This window comes from Castor canadensis, chromosome 10 (assembly GCF_047511655.1).
Source record: "Castor canadensis chromosome 10, mCasCan1.hap1v2, whole genome shotgun sequence".
NCBI lineage: Eukaryota > Metazoa > Chordata > Mammalia > Rodentia > Castoridae > Castor > Castor canadensis.
The window spans coordinates 80383039-80405100 of NC_133395.1; the positions used below are offsets into that span (position 1 = coordinate 80383039).

Consider the following 22062-nt stretch of genomic DNA (forward strand, 5'->3'; position numbering starts at 1 on the left):
TAAACATAGTTGTCACAGTCAACCTATCGATCTTATGACTTTACATTTCCCATCTAAAATCAAAAAGAAAAGAGTGAAATTGGGACATAACTTTCCATTAAGAAAACTGAAATTTTCCAACATTATTTATTTAATAACACCAAAAATAAAACAAAACCTTTAGCCCAGGCCAAGCACTGAGAATGTGCAATTTATACTGCAATATTAGATTGTCAATGAGTCACATTACATAAAATCTACTACAGATTATTTTTAATGCTTTTATTCTAAAGACACATGCCTAAAACTTCAAGCAAAGAAAAATCTAGAATTAATAAATACTAGGGTCAATTATTTTTTTCCAGGCCACTGGTGTTTTAAAAGTTATAATTTTTATTGCCTAAAAATTGCAACTTGGTTTTTCTTACATTTTTATTCAACCAGCCAAGCATTACTCCACCCAGGGTCTATAGACACACCATGAAAGTCTTTACTCTGCACAAGGAATACTGAAAGCTCAATGTAACTTGCTTTCTTTGCACTGAGTGGTCACATAATGGTAAAATCCCAGTGAAGTGTTACTCACTTGGCAAGTTTTGAAACAATGCACTATCATCATCAATTGTAACAAACAGGTCATACAAATGTTCAAAAATCTTTGAAATTTCTCTAAAGAAATCTACTTCCTAAGAACTTTACATTTACTAACAGTTACAAAAGAACTTTGAATGAAATCTCTAGGTAAAATTACTCAATCACATAAAGTTACAATTTTCATTTGATGACCATTTCTCCTCTTAGACAAATGTAGTTAATGAACTGATCGTGAAAAATACTTTGAGACAAACACCAATGTATAAATCTAATAAAAGCATAATTACTGTACTTTTGAAAAGCAATTCTATTAAAATCTGAATGTTCAACTCTATTTAATCATGCAGTATAAGTGAAAAGCACATATGAAAACTGAAAGTAAAGGACATAAAAGCCTATCCTGTAACAGGATGTCATTAAGCAGCAAATGGCTCTTTTAAAAATATTTTAAAAGCAGATGGCTCCTTTAAAAAATAAGTGTCGAAACAAATAAATAAAAAATTTAGGGCTGGAGGCATGGTATAAGTGGTAAAGCACCTGCCTAGCAAGCATGGAGCCAAGTTCAAATTCCAGTACTACTACCCAATTAAAAAAAAAAAAGTTAAAGTACTTTTAAAAATATTTTAAATATCTTAAATGTCTTAAAATACTTTGACAGGGTGTGGCTCAGTGGAAAAGTGCTTGAATAACATGCACAGAGGTGGTGGAAAAAAAAAACCATACCTATTTAACGTAAATAGATGTGCCCAAAGATAATTTTTAAGAAAAATATGGTATTATACAACACGAACACTAAGAAAAAATGAAATGCTTTGCACGTCAAATCTTTCTAAAACTATTTAACTTTCCTAAAAACTAAATTTCATTCTTCTCATAAAACTCTCACTAATTAACAGATTCTATTACTGACCTACAAAAAAAAAAAGCTAGACTATATGAGAAAATGACTACTGATCAAGCATTAAATGTAAAAGTTATTTTAAATCTTCATCACTACTCTCAATAAGCTAACCAATTTGATACTGGCTAATCATTGCTTAGAACCTACTGACATAGTAAACCTGCTTCAGCACACCCAGCATCTTCTAGGTATCATTTATACTTGTTACTGAAAAGCTCATTGCACCTTAGCATCATATAGTGATAAAATACATTGGGCGGGGGGGGGGGGGAGGGTGTCTTCTGATGACTGGGGGGGAAGGTGGCATGAGTTCCATATACTTTTCTTTTGGATTTGCAACAATGGTTAGCTTTTTACTATTTGCAAACTTACTTTTTTTTTTTATTATAAAATCCACTTTCATCATTAAGAGCTTTCCTTGGGCACACTGAATATATCTATAGTTTTTTAAGTCAACTACACAAACAGAACCTGCCCTTTCTGGTGCTATATTATAAACTTAGTAAATTCTAAATTATCTCTCTTTAAATCCCTTTAGATGGGATCAAAATGTCTTAGAATACTCCATGCTAACAGAGCACACCATTATATTAAAATACCAATTTATGTTATATATTATAGTATTTTCACTAAATATGCATTTATATTTAGTAATACTGATAATATGTTAAGAAAAATTACCAAATTCTATTTTTCAGAGTTTTACTCTGATGCTTAAGAAAAAGAAATTTTACAGTTAGATGACAGACCATTTTATAACAACTTGTGGAATAAAAAGTTTTCAGGTTCCTAGCCATATCTTCAAGTTGTTGTTACCTTCTAGAAATCCACTGTTACGTACTTCTAGTAAAATGCAAAAGGGGTAGAGATTATATTAAGGTGATTTTATATAGTGAAATTAAGATAGCATTTCTCAGTTCTATATGTATCCATCCATCCATCTAAATAACCAATTAAAGAAGTTCACTTCAATTGTGTGCCCATCTAGAAAGTGACACAAATGACCTCACTTTTCTTATTAATTACTTTTCAATATATTTTAAGTTAGAATTGATATGTAAGATTTTTAATACAAACAATTAAAAATCCTTTATTATACTACCAAAAGTTACACTTTAAGATGAACAATTAGTAACCAACATCTCAAAAGACTTCAATGCAATAAAATAAAGCCACGATGAAAACTCAGTTTTAAAGTATTGATTCAACCATACAAAGGTCTATAGTTTATCACATTTTAAACATGATAAAAACCAAGGCACAGAGCTATTAAATAACTTACTTAAGGCTGTACAGATAGTTAAGTGGTTGAGCTGACCTATAAAATTCTGCTAACATAAGAGTTCATAAAATTCCACCTTCACAAAGTGCTTTCTTCATTCTTCAAGAATTCCAACAGTGGACCAGAAGCATGCTCAAGCACCTGCCTAGCAAGCACTAGGCATTGGGTTCAAACCTCAAGTACCAAAACAAACAAACAAAGAGTACCAACAGTAAAAGCTTCAAAAACACTAAGATTTTTACCTTATAGTGTTTATAAAATTGTGTGCCTTACCATGAGAAGAACTATAAATTAACAAATAACCAAAAAACAGAAGCCAATTAATTCCCAGAACCATGTATCAAAGCACACCCCTTTGGTAACAAGAGTTCTCAAAGCATAGCTCAGGGAGGAGCACTAGGAGTCCCCAAGATTCTTTCAGAAGGTACACAAAGTCACAATTTTGTTTTACTAACCATAAAAGTTATAATACTATACTATAATCTTATCAGGTTTTTATTGTACCAACAATGAATAGTGCAAAAGCAATGATTAGCAAAAAATCTGGGTGTTTCAGCAGAGGACAGATATGCATCCAATTTTTACTAGTAACCATTCTATATATGACATGCCCAACTATAATTTAAACTTTTCACTTGTGAATACCAGGATGAAGCAGTAAAATTAATTATTAAATCTCTATGCCTGGGTACATGCTTTTTTAATATTCTGCATAACAAAACAGGATGTGTACTACACTACAAAAAGAAGATGGTTATTTTAGTATTCATTGATTGGCTTGCATTTTAAATAAGCCAATTTCTTCATGGAATAAGATTTTTACTTGAGAAACTACCATCTGGCACTGATTTATGACTTATTTAATAAACATTTTCTAATGAGATTCATATTAAGAAATGTGACTAATTTTTTAATTAATAAAATCAATTAACATTTGTACGATCTACTTCAGTCAATGGGTCATTATTTTTCTAACGATTGATACAGATTACAAAACTATACTTTACTAAAAGATCTACACAAAGTTTAAGGTAGAGCACTGGATTTTAACGCAAAGTACTTTTAAGATATCACTACTTACGTATCATTGCAGTATCAAAGAATATCCATCATTATCTGAAAATTTTATTAATAGACTTGTCTGCTATTTACCCATGAATGAAAGATTTTGATAGATTTTAACTGAAAGATCTTTTTTGCAACAGATGGAATACAAAAGCAAATGTGGTAAGCCAACCACTTTCTATAGAGCAGAACATTAAATCTATAAATATAAAATACCATTTTCCCCAATACATTAAAGTTGAATATTAAAGACACTAACATATATGTAAAATAAGGCTACTCCTTCCTGTACAACACATCTTCTTTAAAACTGACTTTAATTTCTAATACAGCAAACGCAAAGAAAAGTTTGCTTTGGCGTCCTCAGTAATTCTTAATGATGTAAAGGGATCCGAAAGCCAAAAACTTTGACAGCACTGTTTTTAAAACTCCAGTTAGTCTTTAATAAAGATACAGATCAGCAGAAAATTTATACCAATATAAATTAACCTGTTTCCTAAAGTATAGTAAACATGCCACCACTGGAATCTGACATTATTTTCCTTTAATATTTAATACTTGGGGTACCAACCTGTGATTTTAAAGATACCATGTGGTGGATTTTAAGGTAACTAACCTAAAGGAATCACAGTTTTTAACTTAGACAAAAATAAAATATGAATGCATAAATAATATATTCAACTAAGTAAAAATTGCCTTGTCAGCAACAAGGCGTATTCATCAAAGATCTTGATCCAAATTTTTGTTTGAACAGTCTTAATGGCCACAACCAACAGTGTTTTTTATTCATAAAGATGTTTTATGTTTACCTCTAAAGAAGCTAGGGATCACCATGTGCTATGTGGGTTCCATGTTTCAAAGATGAAATGCTCAAAATAATTTTCCCAAACATTAAATTCACTTAAAAAAACAAACAAACAAACACGTAATTCTACAGAAGAGAACAGCAAGTTCTGGGCCAGGCACAGTGATTCACACCTGCAATCATAGCTACTCAAGAGGTGGAAACCAGTAGGACTGAGGTCAAGGCCAGCCAGGCAAAAAGAGGCCCTCTTCTCAACAAAATAAAAGTGAGATGTATTTGCCTGCACCTGTCATGCCAAGTATGTGGGAAGCCTAAGCAGGAGGATCACAGTCCAGGCCAACCCCAATGAGACCTTATTCAAGCAAAAAGGGCTGAGGGTGTGGCTCAAGTGTAGAGCATCTGCCTAGCAACCAATGGCCCTCTGACTTCAAACTCTATTAGCGCCCATCTCAAAAAACAGGCCTAGTAATACAACTAAAAAAAAAAAAAAAAAAGTTCTAACAAAATTCAAGCAACTCATCAACAAATATTTCTAAAAATAAATTTCCTAGTATTATCAATCACATCTTGCATTTTAAAATGTTAAGACAGAAAATGGCATTCTTTTATTTCTTCCTTTACTGGGGAAATTTGGATAAAGGAACAGCAAGATTGTTAGAAAACTAGTCAAACTTTCATGAGAAAAATTAAATAAAAACTGTTAGCATACGAAAGTGTTGGCTAATAAATGCACCACGTGTAGACAAGAATGGAGCAAAAATATATTACAACATGAAATATATTAAGAAAATAAGAATAAAACATTTTGAGATTAGGCCTCTTTGCCAAGAAATTATTCACACATGAAAAAACTGTTAAGAAACAGAAGTCTGCATAAGCCTTTTAATCTTTTAAAGACTAAAGTAAACTAAAAGTAAGCTAAAAAGGACTTAAGAGACATGCTTCCACTGATAAAACTCAAGTAACAGCAAATAAACATTTGAACTTAACCAATAGAGAAAGCTTGGAAAACTTAGTAATTTTAATTCAGGTAATTAAAATCAATTTCCAAACAATTTTATATATTATGCTAGAAAGGGAAGAAATTGCTTTATGAAACATAAAATAACCTCTTAATATGCATAAAACCAAGGTTTTACCACCTCAAATTTTGCAATCCAAAGTATCATTACCCATGAATAAACATTTTGCCCAGTTTTAGACTTTAAAATGAAACTTTGCATCATGTCACTAGGGAAGTGCAAATTAAAACAAGGTAACACTATAAATATTCAAATGGTCAAAATCCCAAAACACTTTGACAATACAAAATGCTGGCAAGGATATGAAACAACAGGCATCCTCATTCATTGCCGGTGAGAATGCAAACTGGTAGAGCCATTTTGGAAGACAGTCTGGAGGTTTCTTACAGAATTATACACTCTTACCATATGATCCAGCAATCATGCTTCTTGTTTTTTTACCAAAAGGAGTTGGAAACTTCTCTCCACATAAAAATCTGCACATGAATATTAACAGGAGCTTTATTCATAAATGCTAAGATTTTGGAAACAATCAAGACTCCTTCACAGATGAACAAACTGTGGTACATCCAGGAAATAAAACTGTTCAGCACTAAAAAGAAATGAGTTACCTAACCAAGAAAAGATAAAATGGAGAAAACATAAATAAATGCACAGTGCTAAATGAAAGAGCCAATGTAAAAGCACTACACACTGCATGATGCTAAATACATGATATTCTAGAAAGGGTATGTAATTGTGGAAGTAGCAAAAGGAAGAATGGCCACTAGAGGTTAGGATGGAAGGATGAAAGGCTGAGCACAGAGGATATTTAGGGGCATGAACATTCTCAGTATGATACTTTAATAGTAGGTAAACATCATTATACATTTATCACACCTTCTGAATGTACAACACCCAGATTGAACCCTAATGTAAACAACTGACTGTGGTTGATAATGATGTGTCAATGTAGGTTCATCAATACGAATAAATACATAACTCTGGGAAAGAACTCTAATAGTGGGGCAGACTGTGCACATATGAGAAATCTCCATACCTCCCACTCAATTTTTCTGTGAATCTAAAACTACTGTTATAAACTCAAGAAAGGGGGAATGGAAAAGAAAAAAGGAGGGGAACGGAGTGGGAGAGGCGGGGAGAGAACAAGTTCCAAAGAAGCTCGGGGCTGGTACGACAGATACTCAACATATATAAATCCTGGGTCTGATTCCCGAGGCCCTGACTCCAAAAAAATCTTTTTGGTTGTTGCTTGCACCCCCCCTTTTTTTTTTTTTTTTTTTTTTTTTTTGCAGTACTAAGGCCTACACCTTGAGTCCTTTTTTTTTTTCTTTTGGTGATGGTTTTGTGTTTTTTTTGAGATAGGGTCTCGTGAAATATTTGCCCAGGCTAGCTTCGAACCATGATCCTCCTGATCTGTGCCTCCTGAATATCTAGGATTATAGGCCTGAGCCACTGGCAGACAGTGTTTGTCTTTAAATAATAGTTTATTGAAGAGTGAACTTTTTAAATGACATTAACTTAGTGTATTTTTAAAGTCTGGTTCAGGTACAAATAAATAATCGTAATGTTACTGTCAAAATTCAACTCAAAGGCACTTATGCTAATACCAACTACTCAGGAGTCAGAGACAGGAAGATCAGAAGTTTACAGTGAGGCCAGCAAAATTAGCAAATCCTTATCTCAAAACCAAAATAAGAAAATAAAAGAGCTGGGTTTATTCCCAGTGCCATAAAAAGCAAAACAAAACAAACCCAGCATATAGAAATTAATGGCTGCTTTTTTTAATACATAGGGGAGTTTCCTGAGATTAAGTTAAATGTAATCACATATAATCTAGCATACACCATGAGACAAAGGGATTATGTATTTTATGAATTAATTTTTAAACATTCAGCTAAGAATTTTATTTTTAAAATGCATGTACTTGAGGACATATTCCTGATTATCATTTTAAATTGTCATGGCACACTTGGTGAGGAGGTGCTTTGTTTATTGGTTTGTTGAGACAGGGTCTTGCTATTGTAGCCCAAGTTGTCAATCTTCCTGCTTCAGACTCCTGGTTGCTGGGATTATGGAGGTGCCCCACCACACAGAGCTGAAGAGGTGTTTTGATACCTAGAACTCACCAGTCTTAGTATCAGTTACCATAACAAAGTTCATACAGTACTGGTGACTGACTTGCAATTCTTTTCTCATAACGTTTTTATTATCCAATATATTCCCTTACCAAAGTTAAGCAACTATTACAATTGGCCAGGTCAAGATATGAAAGATGAACCAAAAGAGCAAATATCAAACTGCACAAGAAACAATTTCAAACTGTCTAATCAAAAGAAGAAAGCAACAGAAAAAGAAAACAAGGCATATAAGGTCCAATATATGGAGAATTAAATACATATATTATGAAGGAGAAAAGTCCTTTTCTATTTATGGTAATGAATTATCTTAATAGTGACCAGAAGCTTTGACATTTTAACAAATTAATATACTTTTCTAAATATATAAGTTCAAAGTAACTGATTTGATATAAAATTTTAAATATTTAACTGGTTATTTAAAAGAGAATCTACTGCTATATATGCAAAAAGAAGAAGTTATTTAATGAAAAATATGAAGTTTATGACCAGAAAAAATAAGACTTAAAAAACTTGGTGTTCAATTTAGTTTAAGACATCATAAGACTTCCACCCCCAAAAAAGGGGCAAACTTACCTACATACTTTTGGTTATTTGATATTTGAAAAGCCTTTGAAACTTTATAATAATTATAAACAGTTGAACATATTTACAGTACAGAATGCTTATAATCCTCAAGTTCCTATACTTTACCACTAACAGTTAATCTTAAACATTGATATTAGCATTCCCATTTATCTAGTTTAATTTAAAATAAAATGGTACCATTTCAGGCAGTATCTTCAATTTTAAGTGTAATACTGAAAGCATAAAGTTCTCAGTATTAAGAAAAGAGGAGTTACTGACTGGCCTAAAATACTTTGATGGCGTTAAATAAAATAAAGTCATAAACCAGAAGTAAAAAAATTAAATATTATGGCTTTCTATAATTGTGATTAATTCAAACCACTTAAACAAAAAATTTTGGTGGTACTAGGTTTGAACTCAAGAGGCTCATGCTTGCTAGGAAGGTGCTTTACCACTTAAGCCACTTCTCCAGCCACAAAATTCTTCTTGTGTTACACATACTAGGCATTTAAAAAAACATGTTTGGATTAAATTCTTCTTATCCACTCTTGACTCTCCTCTACCCAATTTCCTCAAAAAAAGGTAAACATTATCTAAAAGTAAAGTTTTACCATTTGAACCAAAAATTATTACAACTTACCATTTCAAATGAAAACACGTGAAGCATAACTACAACAGTAAAGTAATACACCAAACTTTAAAAAAGTTCCTCAAAACGATTGCTTAAAACTCTATGCTAGAAAATTTCTTTATCCAAACTCTCAGCACTTTTTAGTTGTATCTCTCAAAATTCTCTGAATAAGTACTCTGCACCTAAAATTACCTAACATCTTGTCCTCTACAGTGCTCAGCATGATGTTTTGAACACAGGAAACAATGAACAAATTTTTTCTTCCTAAATGGAAACCTCTTCTTGTAATGGAAACCAGTCTTCTTCAAAGTCTAACACTCTGAAGGGATATTCAAATTATGTCCAAATATAGAAAAGTTAGGTGTGCTGAAAACCAAGCATAAAAATATGGTTGGCTATTTGTTTTTTAAAAATTACTTATTTTGGCTGGGTGATGGTGGCTCACCTGTAATCCTAGCTTCTTGAGAGGCTGAGCTCAGGAGGATCAAGGTTTGAGTTTGAGTCCAGCAACGGCAAATAGTTCCCAAGACCCCAACTCCAAAATAACCAGAGCAAGCCAGACTAGAGGTATAGCTCAAGTGATAGAGTGCCTGTTTTGCGAGGCACTGAATTCAAACCAAGTACCACAAAAAAAAAAAAAAAAAAAAAAAAGAAAGAAAGAAAAAAAAAGATATAGTGGTCCATAAAGAACATTAAAAAATACAAATAAACTCCACTGGTTTTTTTTTTTTTTTTTTTGAGACAGGGTTTTTACTCTGTAGCCCAAGGTTGACCTCAAAGTCACATTCCTTCTGCCTCAGCATCCTGAGTGCTAGGATTACACCACCACACGCGCTGTCATTTGAAAAAAGAAAAAGGAAAGAAAAAAAGGCATCCAGCAACTATTTAATTCTTTCATATTATATCTAAATAAGTAAGACAAATGTGCAATTTCTGACCTCAAAAAACTCAAGAAGGCAGTTAGTGGACAACAAAATAAAATAATTAGAATACAATCTGGTAAGGATATTAAAAATGAAAAGGGTCACAGCTAGGGTAAGGAGTCAGAGGTAACATGTGAACTGAGTCTGCAGAGATGTTCTCCAGGAAGAGAAGAGATACAGAAAATTTTCTGGATTATGCACCTCTCTGAATCTTTAATGAAGGTGAAACAACAAAAAAGAAAGACACCTACAATGCCATACAAACAATCGTGTACAATAAAGTCCCCTCTGACTAAGTGCCAGGGGCTCATGTCTATATTCCGAGCTACTTAGGAGGTTGAGATTAGAAGAATTGTGATTTAAGGCCAACAGTGGGGGTGGGGAGAACTGACCCCCATCTCAAACAATACCTGGGTGCAGGAGAACCAGTCTGTTATTCCAAACTATGCAGGAGGCTATGATAAGGAGGATTGCAGTTCCAGGCAGGGCTGGGAAAAAGAAAAATTCCTGAGACCCCCATCTCAAGCAAAAAAAGTTGGGCATGGTGGTGACACCCTTTCATCCCAGCTATGGCAGAAAGCATATAGGAGGACTGCAGTTCAGGCTGGCATGGGAAAAAAGCCAGAACTATCTCCAAAATCATCAGAGCAAAAAAGGCTGGAGGAGTGGCTCAAGTAGTAGAGCACTTGCCTAGTAAGCACAAAATCAAGATTTCAAAACTCCAGTTCCACCAAATCAAATAAAACACTATCCATATTCATTTGTCCCAATTTGGATGAAAACTTTTGTTTCTCTAAGATTAGATATTATTAACTATAAAAACAATCCTTGTGAGATGAAATCAAAGAATTCAACACTTAATTAAAACTGATACATACCTTCAACAAAAAATATGCCAAAATGACAAAAGACTAAAAACATATTCTAGAGTATGTGTAAACATTACGAACTTACATATGTCTGTTTTCATATGGCCACAAATCTAAGTCAAGTTCCAATTACAAACCATCACAAGTATTCAGAAAAGTCCCTGGCTTGTAGGAATCATTTGTTATTTTAGTGAATAAACGAAAATGAAACTGCTCACAACTATATGTGAAACTAATGCAAATATTACTGTTATTATCCATTTTTATTATCACCAACATGTCTAAACCAGGCTACTATATATTAGGCAATACATAATAACTGACCATCAAGTCAGACTTAAGTACAGCAAATTCTACAGCACATAGCTCTTCGATTATTTTCATAGGATGATGAAAGGGCCACAAAAACCTCTTATAAAATATGTCCTCTGAATTGAAGAAAGATAAACAGGGGAAATGGAAAGAGGGGAGATAAGAAAGACTAATAGGCAGATGAACATGATCAAAGTACAGTCTATGCATGTGTGGAAACATCACAATGAAGCCTCCAACATTGTACAACAAATACATGCTAATAAAAAATGAGAAAAAAATACATCTTTTGAATGCTTCTGTTATTTTAGATACCAATCCTCCCCACCCCCCAAAAAAAAAAACTCTTTTATAACACAAATTAACTTGTTAGAGCTAAAATAATTTGTAGGAAAAAGAGTAGTGATGGCCATGGGGGAACTAAAAAATTGCAAATTTTTTTCCAAAAATTCATGAATGACTTCAGAAAATAAATGTGTACCAACTCATTCAATAAGAAACAATAGGGGTATCATTTCTCCCTTCCAGCATCAAATAATGAAATATTACTGCTAGAGCTTCCGTTTTGAGCTCTCCATGTCTCACCAGAAATAGAGTTTTAATTAAATCAATGGGCAAATAAGGGAAATACCCATACAAGATCCGAGAAAATAGACTGATAGAGAGCTATCTGGTTAAGTAAGAGGTTAAATTTGACACTAGTGATCAAGAGGAGGCAACACAGCCCAGCCGGTGGCTCACACCTGTAATCCTGGCTACTTAGGAGGCAGAGATCAGGAGGATTTCAATTCAGAGCCAGTCTGGGCAAACAGCTCATGAGACACTATGGTGAAAAATACCCAACACAAAAAAGGGATGCTAGGGTAGCTCGAGTGGTAAAGCATCTGCCTTTACCACCCTTTTTAAAAAAGGGACACAGAGTAAACATTTTAGGCTTTGCCTACCATGCAGTATTGAAATACTTTCCCCACAGATTATTACAACTACTAGCAAGCATGAGGCCCTGAGTTCAAACTCCAGTACTGTAAAAAAAAAAAGAGAGAGAGAAAAAAAGAGAAGGCAACATTTCAAATAATTATGTTTCATAGCTCTATTAATTAAAACTAAAAAAGATTTGGAAACCAGGCACCAGTGGCTTGTGCCTATAATCCTAGCTGCTTGGAAGGCTGAGATCAAGAGGATGGTGGTTCAAGGCCAGCCCAGGCAAATAGTTCTAGAGATCCCATTTCCAAAAAAAGCAGAGCAAAAGTGGACTGGAGGCTTGACAAGCGCCAAGCCCTGAGTTTCAATCTCAGTCCTACCCCTCCCCCAAAAAAGATCAAAACAAAGATTTGGAAAGTCCAAGGAATCAATGTGGGTCAGTGACACTCTACCAGTTCTTCCATAACTTTTGCTCTGATTTATAACCAAGACTACACATGAACCTTCATGATACTAATTTGTATTCCTCTGGAATCTTGAATCTAGAACATGAGATGATCTGCTAAAACTACTGGAAAAGAACATATGAATTCATTAATCTGCATTGTAATTCAAGGACTCTTTAGTATGGTTAGTATTAGCCACTTTTTGTAGAATCTCCCCAATTCTCAGATGGCCTCCAAATCAGGGGCCAACCAATTTTAGGAAAAGGGACACACAGTAAACATTTTAGGCTTTGCCTACCATGCAGTATTGAAATAGTCTCCTCACAGATTATCACAACTACTCAACTCAAAGAAGGTATAAGTACTTTTGCAATAAAATTTTATTTACAAGGCCAGTCCAGGCAAAAACACACACACACACACACACACACACACACACACACACACACACACAACCACAAGATACCATCTCAATCCATAGTTGGGCACAGTGGCACACACCTGTCATCCCAAGTTACAAGGGAGGTTGAGACTGGTAGGATCACACTTCCAGGCCAGCCAGGACAAAAAAATTGTGCTAGGAAAAAAAATGTGGGTGTGGTGGCAACAGTGGGCACAAAGCCAACACAGGGGAAAAAGTGATACCCTATCTCCAAAATAACCACAACAAAGGGGAAGGAGGTAGGATGTGACGTGCGAGCATGAAGCCCTCCCTCAGTTCAAATTCCAATACCACCAAAATATTTTTTTATTTATACAAATAGGTAGCATACAGACTGAGCATGGCCTACTCTAGTCTGTTGATCCCTGGCCTAGATGAAATCATTAAGGAACTAAAAATCAATGAAATATTTTAGACAGTATCTCCTGCATGTATCATCTGAAAGAGCAACCAGATCCAGGAGTACTACTATTTGTATACAATGTTGTACTGTATCACATCTGCTCCCCAAATTGCACCAAGCCCACTCAGCATTTACCCTCTTGGGAGCCATAAAAACTTCAACCACTACCATTCTTATTTGACCATGTATCTAGTGCTTCTTAACCTTCACTAACAAAAATAAACAACATATAGAGCCTCTTAAAAGGCAGAGCCCAGTGAAAGCCAGTGGCTCACTCCTATAATCCGAGCTATTTTGGAAGCAGAGCTCAGGAGGATCAAGGTTTGAAGCCAACCTGTGTGAACAGTTCTCGAGACCCTGACTCAGAAAAAAACCATCGCCAAAAAGGGCTAGTGGAGTGGCTCAAGGTGTAGGCGCTGAGTTCAAGTTCCAGTACCACAAAAAAAAAAAAAAAGAAAAGAAAAAAGAGGAGGCGCCCTTGTCTTCATCAAAGACCTACTGAATCAAGATATTTGGTGGATCTCAGGCATTTTTTTCATTACACAGACATGTTGCAACCTTAATTAACTCAGCATGTAACAAAAAATGTGATCAAAGGAAAATGTATCAAAATCTATTCTGCTCACACACACACAAAAAATCAATTTCTAGGTATAAGCTAAAGATTGACTATTTTTTTTTTTTGCAATAGTGAGATTGTGAGCTTCAGACACACTATCCAAGCATTATACCACTGAGCTACATCACTACAACCTTTTTTTTTTTCTCTTTACTTATTACTTAGAGAAAAGGTTATCATTAAGTTGCCAAAGCTGACTGTGAACTTGTTATCCTATCCTCCAACTTCAACCTTCCCAGCAGTTTGAACTACAGGTGTGTACTACCACTCCTGGCTGGTACTCATACTTTTAATTAAGTTTCCTGAATATTTGCAAAACACTGTCCTTAGAAAAGGCATAAAGTGCTGGTGGAGCAGCTCAAGTTGTAGTATACCTGTCTACCAAGTATGAGGCCCTGAGTTCAAACCTCAATACAGTCCCCCCCTCGCCAAAAATTTGTCTGATTCTTTTATTCTTGGGGGTGGGGGGAGTGGATATTTTTGGGGAGGGGGAGATGAAGGTACTAGAGCTTGAATGCAGGGATTAGTAAGTGCTAGGGAGGCACTATAAATAGAGACACAACTAGAGCACTTTTGGCGCTGGTTATTTATTTTGGAAATGGGGTCTCACTTTTCACCTAGGCCAGCCTAGACTATGATCCTCCCATTTTAAGGTTTCCATCAACCACTACAGAAATAACAGACACACATCAACAAGCCAAACTTTTCTCCCTGTTGAGATGGGGGGGGGTCTCATAATCTTTTTTTGCTCAAGCTGGCCTACATGCACCACTGTACCCAATTATTACTTGAGAACTGTTCTCACAAACTCTACCCAGGCTGGCCTTGAATTGAGATCCTCCTGATCTCAGCCTCCCAAGTAGCTAGGATTACAGGCACGAGCCAACAGTGTCCAGCAGATTCTCTGGTTTTTAAGGGCTGGTGGAATGGCTCAGGTGGTAGCAAACTTGCCTAGCAAGTGTGAAGCCCAGAGTTCAACAACCCCCAGTAATATAACTAGTAGCTTTTAGGTATATTTTCGTTTACTCTATTTTTTTGGGGGTGGGGTTTGAACTCAGGACTTTAAGCATACCACAAGCACACACACTACCACTGAATTACAAGCTCAGCTGCCCCTCAGTGTTTTTTTTAATGTTTCTAGCCTGTACTATTTCATACACTCCTTAATGCTACAAAGGAGTAACACAGACAAAGGAATACCCAACACAAAAAAGGGCTGGCAGAGTAGTTCAAGTGGTAGAGCACCTGACTAGCAAGCATGAAGCCCTGAGTACAAACCCCAGTACTAAAAAAACAAACAAACAAACAAACAAACAAAAACCCTAGTAAAAAAAAAAAAGAAGACTATAATCTGTTCGAAAAGCTATAAAATTGTCATAGCAGAAAATTTTAACTTAGTAACAAGTCCCTGGAAAATGATCAAATACATTCTACACAATGGAAAAGATCAGCCTAAACGTAAAGACACATTATTGTAAAAACCTATATATTCTTAAGGTAATCAAAGGTATGTTATTTCATAAGAGTGAAAATTTTCATGCTTAATTTACAATTACAACAGCAATTATCAAAAAGTTTCACTTTAACAAAGGAGAAAAAAAGGTATGAAATAAGAATGCCATATAAAATTGACTAGAGTGCTGACTTACATCCTTGAAAAAGAAATTTTGAGGGAGGTGGTACTGGGTTTTAAATCGGTGCCTTGTGCTTGCTACACAGGTTCCCAAACACTTGAGCCATGCCTCCAGCCCTTGCTTTAGTTACTTTTGAAATATGGTCTCATTTATGCCCAGGCAGGCCTAAACTGTGAGACTCCTATTTACACTTCCTAATACTCCTACTTCCTGCTTAGCTGGGGTAACAGATACATGCGACCATGCTCAGCTGGAGTCGAGAAATTTTGCCTGAGATGGCCTCAAACTGCAATCCTCCTGGATCTCCACATTCTGAGTAGTGAGGATTATAGGAGTGAATCACCATAACCTGGATCACTCCTGAAATTCAAAACATATTCCCATGAATGTCATAAAATTACCAGGTTCAAGGGTGACAAAGAAAAAATGTGACCAGATACAAGTGCTTTCCCATAGCCTGTTACATTTAAAAAAAAAAAATTATAAAGATTGAAAATGTAAAAAATCAATGTTTGATGCCTCATAGCCCAGCATTTTTATTTGTACTGGAAATGAGAAGTGGCATCTTAAACTAACCAAGAAAATATACTATGCTTTTAGCACCTGCTCAAGCTGAACTTACCATTTGATTCCTCCCTTTAAAATGAACAGTCAAAGAAAGCACATAAGATTCTAATCTCAAAGCTTAAAATATATATATATATAGAGAGAGAGAGAGAGAGAGAGAGAGAGAGAGAGAGAGAGATTAAAATTATCTAGCAATTTTTTCCAAAAAGTTTTCTAAGAAAATGAAGAATAAGGCAACTGCCTCCATGTATTCCTGTTTAACAGTTTTCCCATTAACAAAAAATAGTTGAAATGTATAAAAAACTTCTATTAATGTTTATCTTAGTACTTGATTAGTTTACAGTAACAAGAAACATTATGAAGCAGGAAAATAAGTACAAGTCACAGAGAAAGGAGAGAAAACTTGTACCTGGTCATAAAATTTCTACTTTGCAAAAATATCAGGAAGTAGACTCTAAATATTTAATTCCATTCTTACATAAATTACCAAGCTCATTTATTACAATGTGAAATGTGCCTACTTTACAAAACATTAAGAATATAGTAAAGTAACTATGCAGCCTATCTAACATAAATACTAATTTAAGGGGGGAAAAAAATCAAATTATATCAGCCCAGGGTGCAACAGACTTTTTCTATAAAGGGCCAGAGAGCACTATTTTAAATTCATTATGAGTCAGAAATACTCTAATACCGGCTTCATTTTTTTTTGGAGACAGGGTCTTGCTAGATTGCCAAAACCGGCATCAATCTCCTGGATTATACTGATCCTCTTGCCTCGGCCTTATGAATGGCTAGAACTACAGGTGAGTGCCACCACAACCAGCTGTCCTTTTTGGCCAACAACCTTTACTTCAGTGGTGGGATAGTATGAAAACAGGCAGTGGTCCTAAAGCCATGACTTGCTGCTCTAGTCAAATTAATTGTTATTATATTGTGTAAAGTATGCAACACAAACTTTTGTTAACTTGAAAAGAAGGTATCCTTAACTTACTATGTAATCCTTTTCTAACGGTAATCAAATGATCTATTTTAGAACTATCAACGAGCTGGGCATATTTTTTAAATATCTAATTCATCTATTCTCAAACTTCATTGGTATTTCTAAACTTTTACTCACCATTAAAATAAAAATTTGCACTAATTCAATTTTAAAATGTACCAATGTCACCAAATACTTTCTTCATTGTTGTTTTCAGACAGGGTCTCACTACGTAGCTCAAACTGGCCTTGAACTCACTATTGTAGTTCAGTCCAGCCTTGAACTCTGAATCTTCCTGCCTTAGCCTCCCAAGTGCTGGGATTATAAGCATGTATTACCATGCCCAGATGCCAAATACTTAAGATACAAAAGTAAAATTAAAACCAGCTGTCCATTATTGATTGTATCTATATTAAATGGCAGAAAAAATAAGACTCATTTAATTTTTTAATTATTATTTCAAAGTAGAGTCTAGAAGTGAACTTAAAATATGGCCAACTTAAAATCAAGTTTAGCAATTGCTTTTTTTTTTTTTTTTTCTTGTAGTACTAGAGTTTGAATTCAGGGCTTCTCACTAACTAGGCAGGTGCTTTACTGCTTGAGCCAGCCCATTTTGCCCTGGTTATTTTGAAGACAGGGATCTCACTTTTTGCCTACTCCAGCCTGAACCACTATTCCTATTTCATGCTTCCTACCATAGCTAGGATGATAGGTGGGAATCATAATGCCCTGCTTCCTTCCACTGAGATGGGGTCTTGCATACTTTTTGCCCAGGCTGGCCTGGAACCGCAATCTATCTGACCTCAGGTTCCCTGGTAGCTAGGATTAGGTGCGAGCCATTGGCATCTAGTCCACTACAGTGATTATTTAAGCATGTGCATTACAAGTATCTACACACACTCCAAAACATCCGGAACTCAACGTCAGAAAAAAATACTAAAAAAAGTCAATTTCATTAATTTTACTGTAAGCAAGCCCTTTAGTAAATACTCAGGTAAATGAAAGGAGTAGGTACAATTTCCTAAACCTCAAGAGAAGGTTCCTCAAGAAATGTAACCATATTATCACTTATGGTTTACATGTGATTACTATCTGAAGATAAAATCACTACTAGTTCTTATTTTTTAAGTATGGGCTTGGTAAAACTTTAAAATTATTTTCTTTTCTAATATATAATATCTTCACATTGATAAATTACGAGATTTACATTCAAATATAACAACCAAAAAACTGAAGATGACAGTTTAAAATATCATTAAGGTGTTGAGTATGCAAAGAGAAAGAGTATTACAAAATAATTCTAGAAATTAATCAGTAAAAATTCAAAAGGTTTAAAAAAATTACCCAACTAATTGGTGATAGAATTTAAAAATCAAATTAAATCTTTAGTAAACTAGACACAAAAATAATGAAAGCTTTTCAAGCAGAATTTAAATGCCACAGAATTTTCACTCAAAGAATATTTACTTGATGGTAACATAAATATCTGTTACAATTCAGGATTTATTTTGCCAAGTACTTATCCTTTCCATTAAAGTTTTAAACTGTGATAGGGACAAAAGAACGAAGACAGAGAAAAAGGCACCAGTGACTTGAACTAATATTTTGTATCTCAAACTTATGAAAGAAATTTAAGTTCTTACTAAACTTCATGACTTTTGACATCAGAGAAAAAAATAATGCTAAATGTTTTTCTGAATAATGAGTTAAGCTGGCATTCTTTCACGGTGAACAATGTTATTTATCACTAAGAACTATGTTGACGTTTTCTTGTTTATTCCACCATCCTGCCATCTAAGAACAAAAACCTGGATCAGGTGAAGTCTTCTGAACTAATGCTAGTTCACAGGAAATTCAGGGAAAAAAAGAGTATGTTAAACATAACAGCAAGGATGCAAACAACAAAACCATGGATATGAGATATATACAATAATGCCATCTCCTTGGGAAACATTAAAAAGTATAGAAAACCTACAAATTAAAACAGTTTTGACATATCAAACAATCCCAAAGCCAACTATAAAAATCCCTAAGACCTATGCAAATGTGAGCTTAAGTTAGTATTAACATACTGACAATTCTTAAGAAATGATAATGACTCAAGAGAGTCCTCATCTTTTACTTACATATTGAAAATACTTAAGAACAGTATTACTGTATGAGGTCAGGTATTTCATACAAAATAGTATGGGAAAGAAAACAGGTATATGAAAAATTACAAAGATCAGCAATGTGTTCAGAGCTGTTATGGATGGATGATGAGCATACTAGTATCCTTTGGAGTATGTCTAAAATCTTCCAAAATAAAGACTTACTAATTAAAGGTATATGGTAATCAGGCAAGTAGAGATGATTCATACATCAAGATTTTTAACTTAGTAGCATATATGTTTAAAAGATCAGTTAAATAGAAAAACTGTAGCAACCATTTCATAAAAAAGAAACAACTTTACTACTTCTAAGAGGTTAAGCAAATCAATAGAATAGTAAGCATGACACATTCAGAAACACTAGAAGATATCCTATTACATAAATCAAAATCTTAAGAACTCCAAATACACATCATCTACCTGACAGTATAAAATAATTTAGTTCAGGAATATTTTACTTACATTTTCCATATAGTTAGGTTTAAAGCCCTCCTGCTGTCGCCTCAGTTCCTCCTGTTCTCTGTGTCGGATCATTTCTTCCTCACGTCGACGATGCTCTTCTTCATGTCTGAAATGTTTTAAATAAAATTTCATCATTATGACACATAAACCACTGGATACTTTATTTCATGTAAAACATTAGGCAAAATCTGTGACTAAGGACTAACTATGGTTTCCTAGATTTATCCTTCTTATTCCTTTGGGTTCCAAGCCTCCAGCAAACAAAATAAACTTTAAAAAAAGTGACATAACTAGGGTAAACCAAAAGGCAAAGTCACAACATGTAAGTGTGCTTACGGGTGAATGACTCAAGAGGTGTAGTGAGAATTTAAATCTTAGTACAGCAGAAAGAAAAAAGGAAAGAAAAGAAAAAGAAATCCAGACTGGTGTGTTGGAGCATACCTGTAATCCCAGCACACAAAAGGGCAGAGGCAGGAAGACTGAAATTTCAAAGCAGCCTGATTTACATAGCAAGATGCTGTCTCAGAAAACCAAGGACTAGGGATATTATCAGTGGTACAGCATTTGCCTAACATGCCAATATAGTTCAGTCCCCAACAGTGGGGAAAACAAAAAAGAAAGAAAGAATCCAGAAAAACTCCACCATATGCCCTCTTTTCCCCATAAAAAGGAAAAAGTTTGGGGTTGGAACTTGGGGCTTCACACTTGAAAAGTAGGTGCTCTAATGCCTGAGCCACACTTCCAGTCCATTATGCTCTAGTTACTTCAGAGATGGGGTCTCTCAAGGTATATCCTGAGCTGGCCCCAAACATCTCTCCTCTCCATCTTGGCCTCCTAGTAGCTAGGATTATAGATGTGAGCCACCACTCAGCTGAGGGATCTGTTTGAAAAACTCAAAGCAAACCCAGAGAGCGAGACTACACATAGCAAGTTCAAAGAAAATACTTTCACATTTACATACTGCAGAAAATGTACACAGATACAAGTAAAATTTCCCTTATTAAAGTTCTGTAAGGTATGGAGAAAAAGTCAGTTATTCTGATTTTAAAAAAGGTGAATATAACAGTATTACTTATATTTCCCAGTGAAATCTGGGCCAGCACCCTATAATTAACCACATCTCTGAAAAAAAAAATGCTCTAAAAAAAGATCTTACTTGATTGAAGGTCCCTAGGCATGAAACTATGACACCTACTGGATAAAGCTACCATTCTGTTCTTATTTAGCACAATGTCCTGATATCTATCTATCACAGGACCCAGTATATCATAAGGGCTTTATAATAATATACTGAATGACTTAAGGAAATGAATGGGTGGATAAGTAGGTAGATTAGTAGGGGGTTGGGAGAGAAGGAATGAGCAAAACGAACTACAAAGCTGTCATGTCAGAGGTAGAACCAGTTCACTGAGTCCCTTGCCTGGGTCTTCCTTCTATACCACTACAGTGACCCAAGAAAAACTAAATAGTTTACTTATAGCATTGAAAGAAATACAAGAAGATTGTGTATTACAAATAAATGCCTTAATTTCTCTCAAAATAAACTTTCCTAAGCTAATTTTTCCTCTCTTCCAACTCAGGTAAAATGAAAACATGACTTCAGATTATCTGGTTTAACAATTAAAGCTATCTTACATAGGAGCAGATTCTGAGCGATAAATCTCTTCAATTTAATTGCTACAATTTTGCTCATGTTTTGTCTCAAATATATGGGATATATTTGACCATTATAAAATAAATTTCTAGACAAGAACTGGTACAGGCTGCAAAACTACTACATTTTAAGATACATCTCCTAAATCAATGTTCTTTTTTTTTTTTGTGCTACTGGAGTTTGAACTTACGCTTGTTAGGCAGGCTACCACTTCAGCCCTGAAATCAAGATTCTTAATTTCAAGACATTCACCAGTCACCAGGTAAGAGTAAGATAATTAAGAATTCTGGGATTTGTTAGAAACTTAGCCAAACATAAAAATCACCAAATTATCATGTTATCACTGAGATAGTTTTACTATTGTTATTCAATTATCTGATTTATTTTTTTGAGACAGAGTATCACTACAGCTCAGAGTAGGAACACATGATCTTCCTGCCTTAGCCTCCCAAGTGCTGGGTTTACAGATGTGCACCAAATGTCCAGATTCAGTTACCTCAATTTTAAATGGAATCTAATGCCCCTGATGTAAGATTGAATAACAAAATTTAAAAATCATGCATTAAAAATGTGCCATGTAGCCTGGTGCAGTAGGTCATGTCTGTAATTAAAGGTACTTAGGAGAAGGTAGGAGGATCAAAGTTACTACTGTAAGTATTTCCTTAATCAGTGACTTTCTATCTCATTTCTTTTG

The 22062-nt window shown here is 34.7% G+C and overlaps 1 protein-coding gene across 3 annotated transcripts in view; it reads right to left on the reverse strand.

Annotated features, from left to right (window-relative positions):
• Window positions 1-22062, reverse strand: part of Pspc1 (paraspeckle component 1) — a 78510-nt gene that overhangs the window by 30009 nt on the left and 26439 nt on the right. For all 3 annotated transcript variants that reach the window (XM_074043665.1, XM_074043664.1, XM_020177082.2), the window contains exon 6: window positions 19715-19820. In XM_074043665.1, the coding sequence (XP_073899766.1) occupies window positions 19715-19820 (106 nt within the window). The remainder of the gene's footprint in view (window positions 1-19714; window positions 19821-22062) is intronic.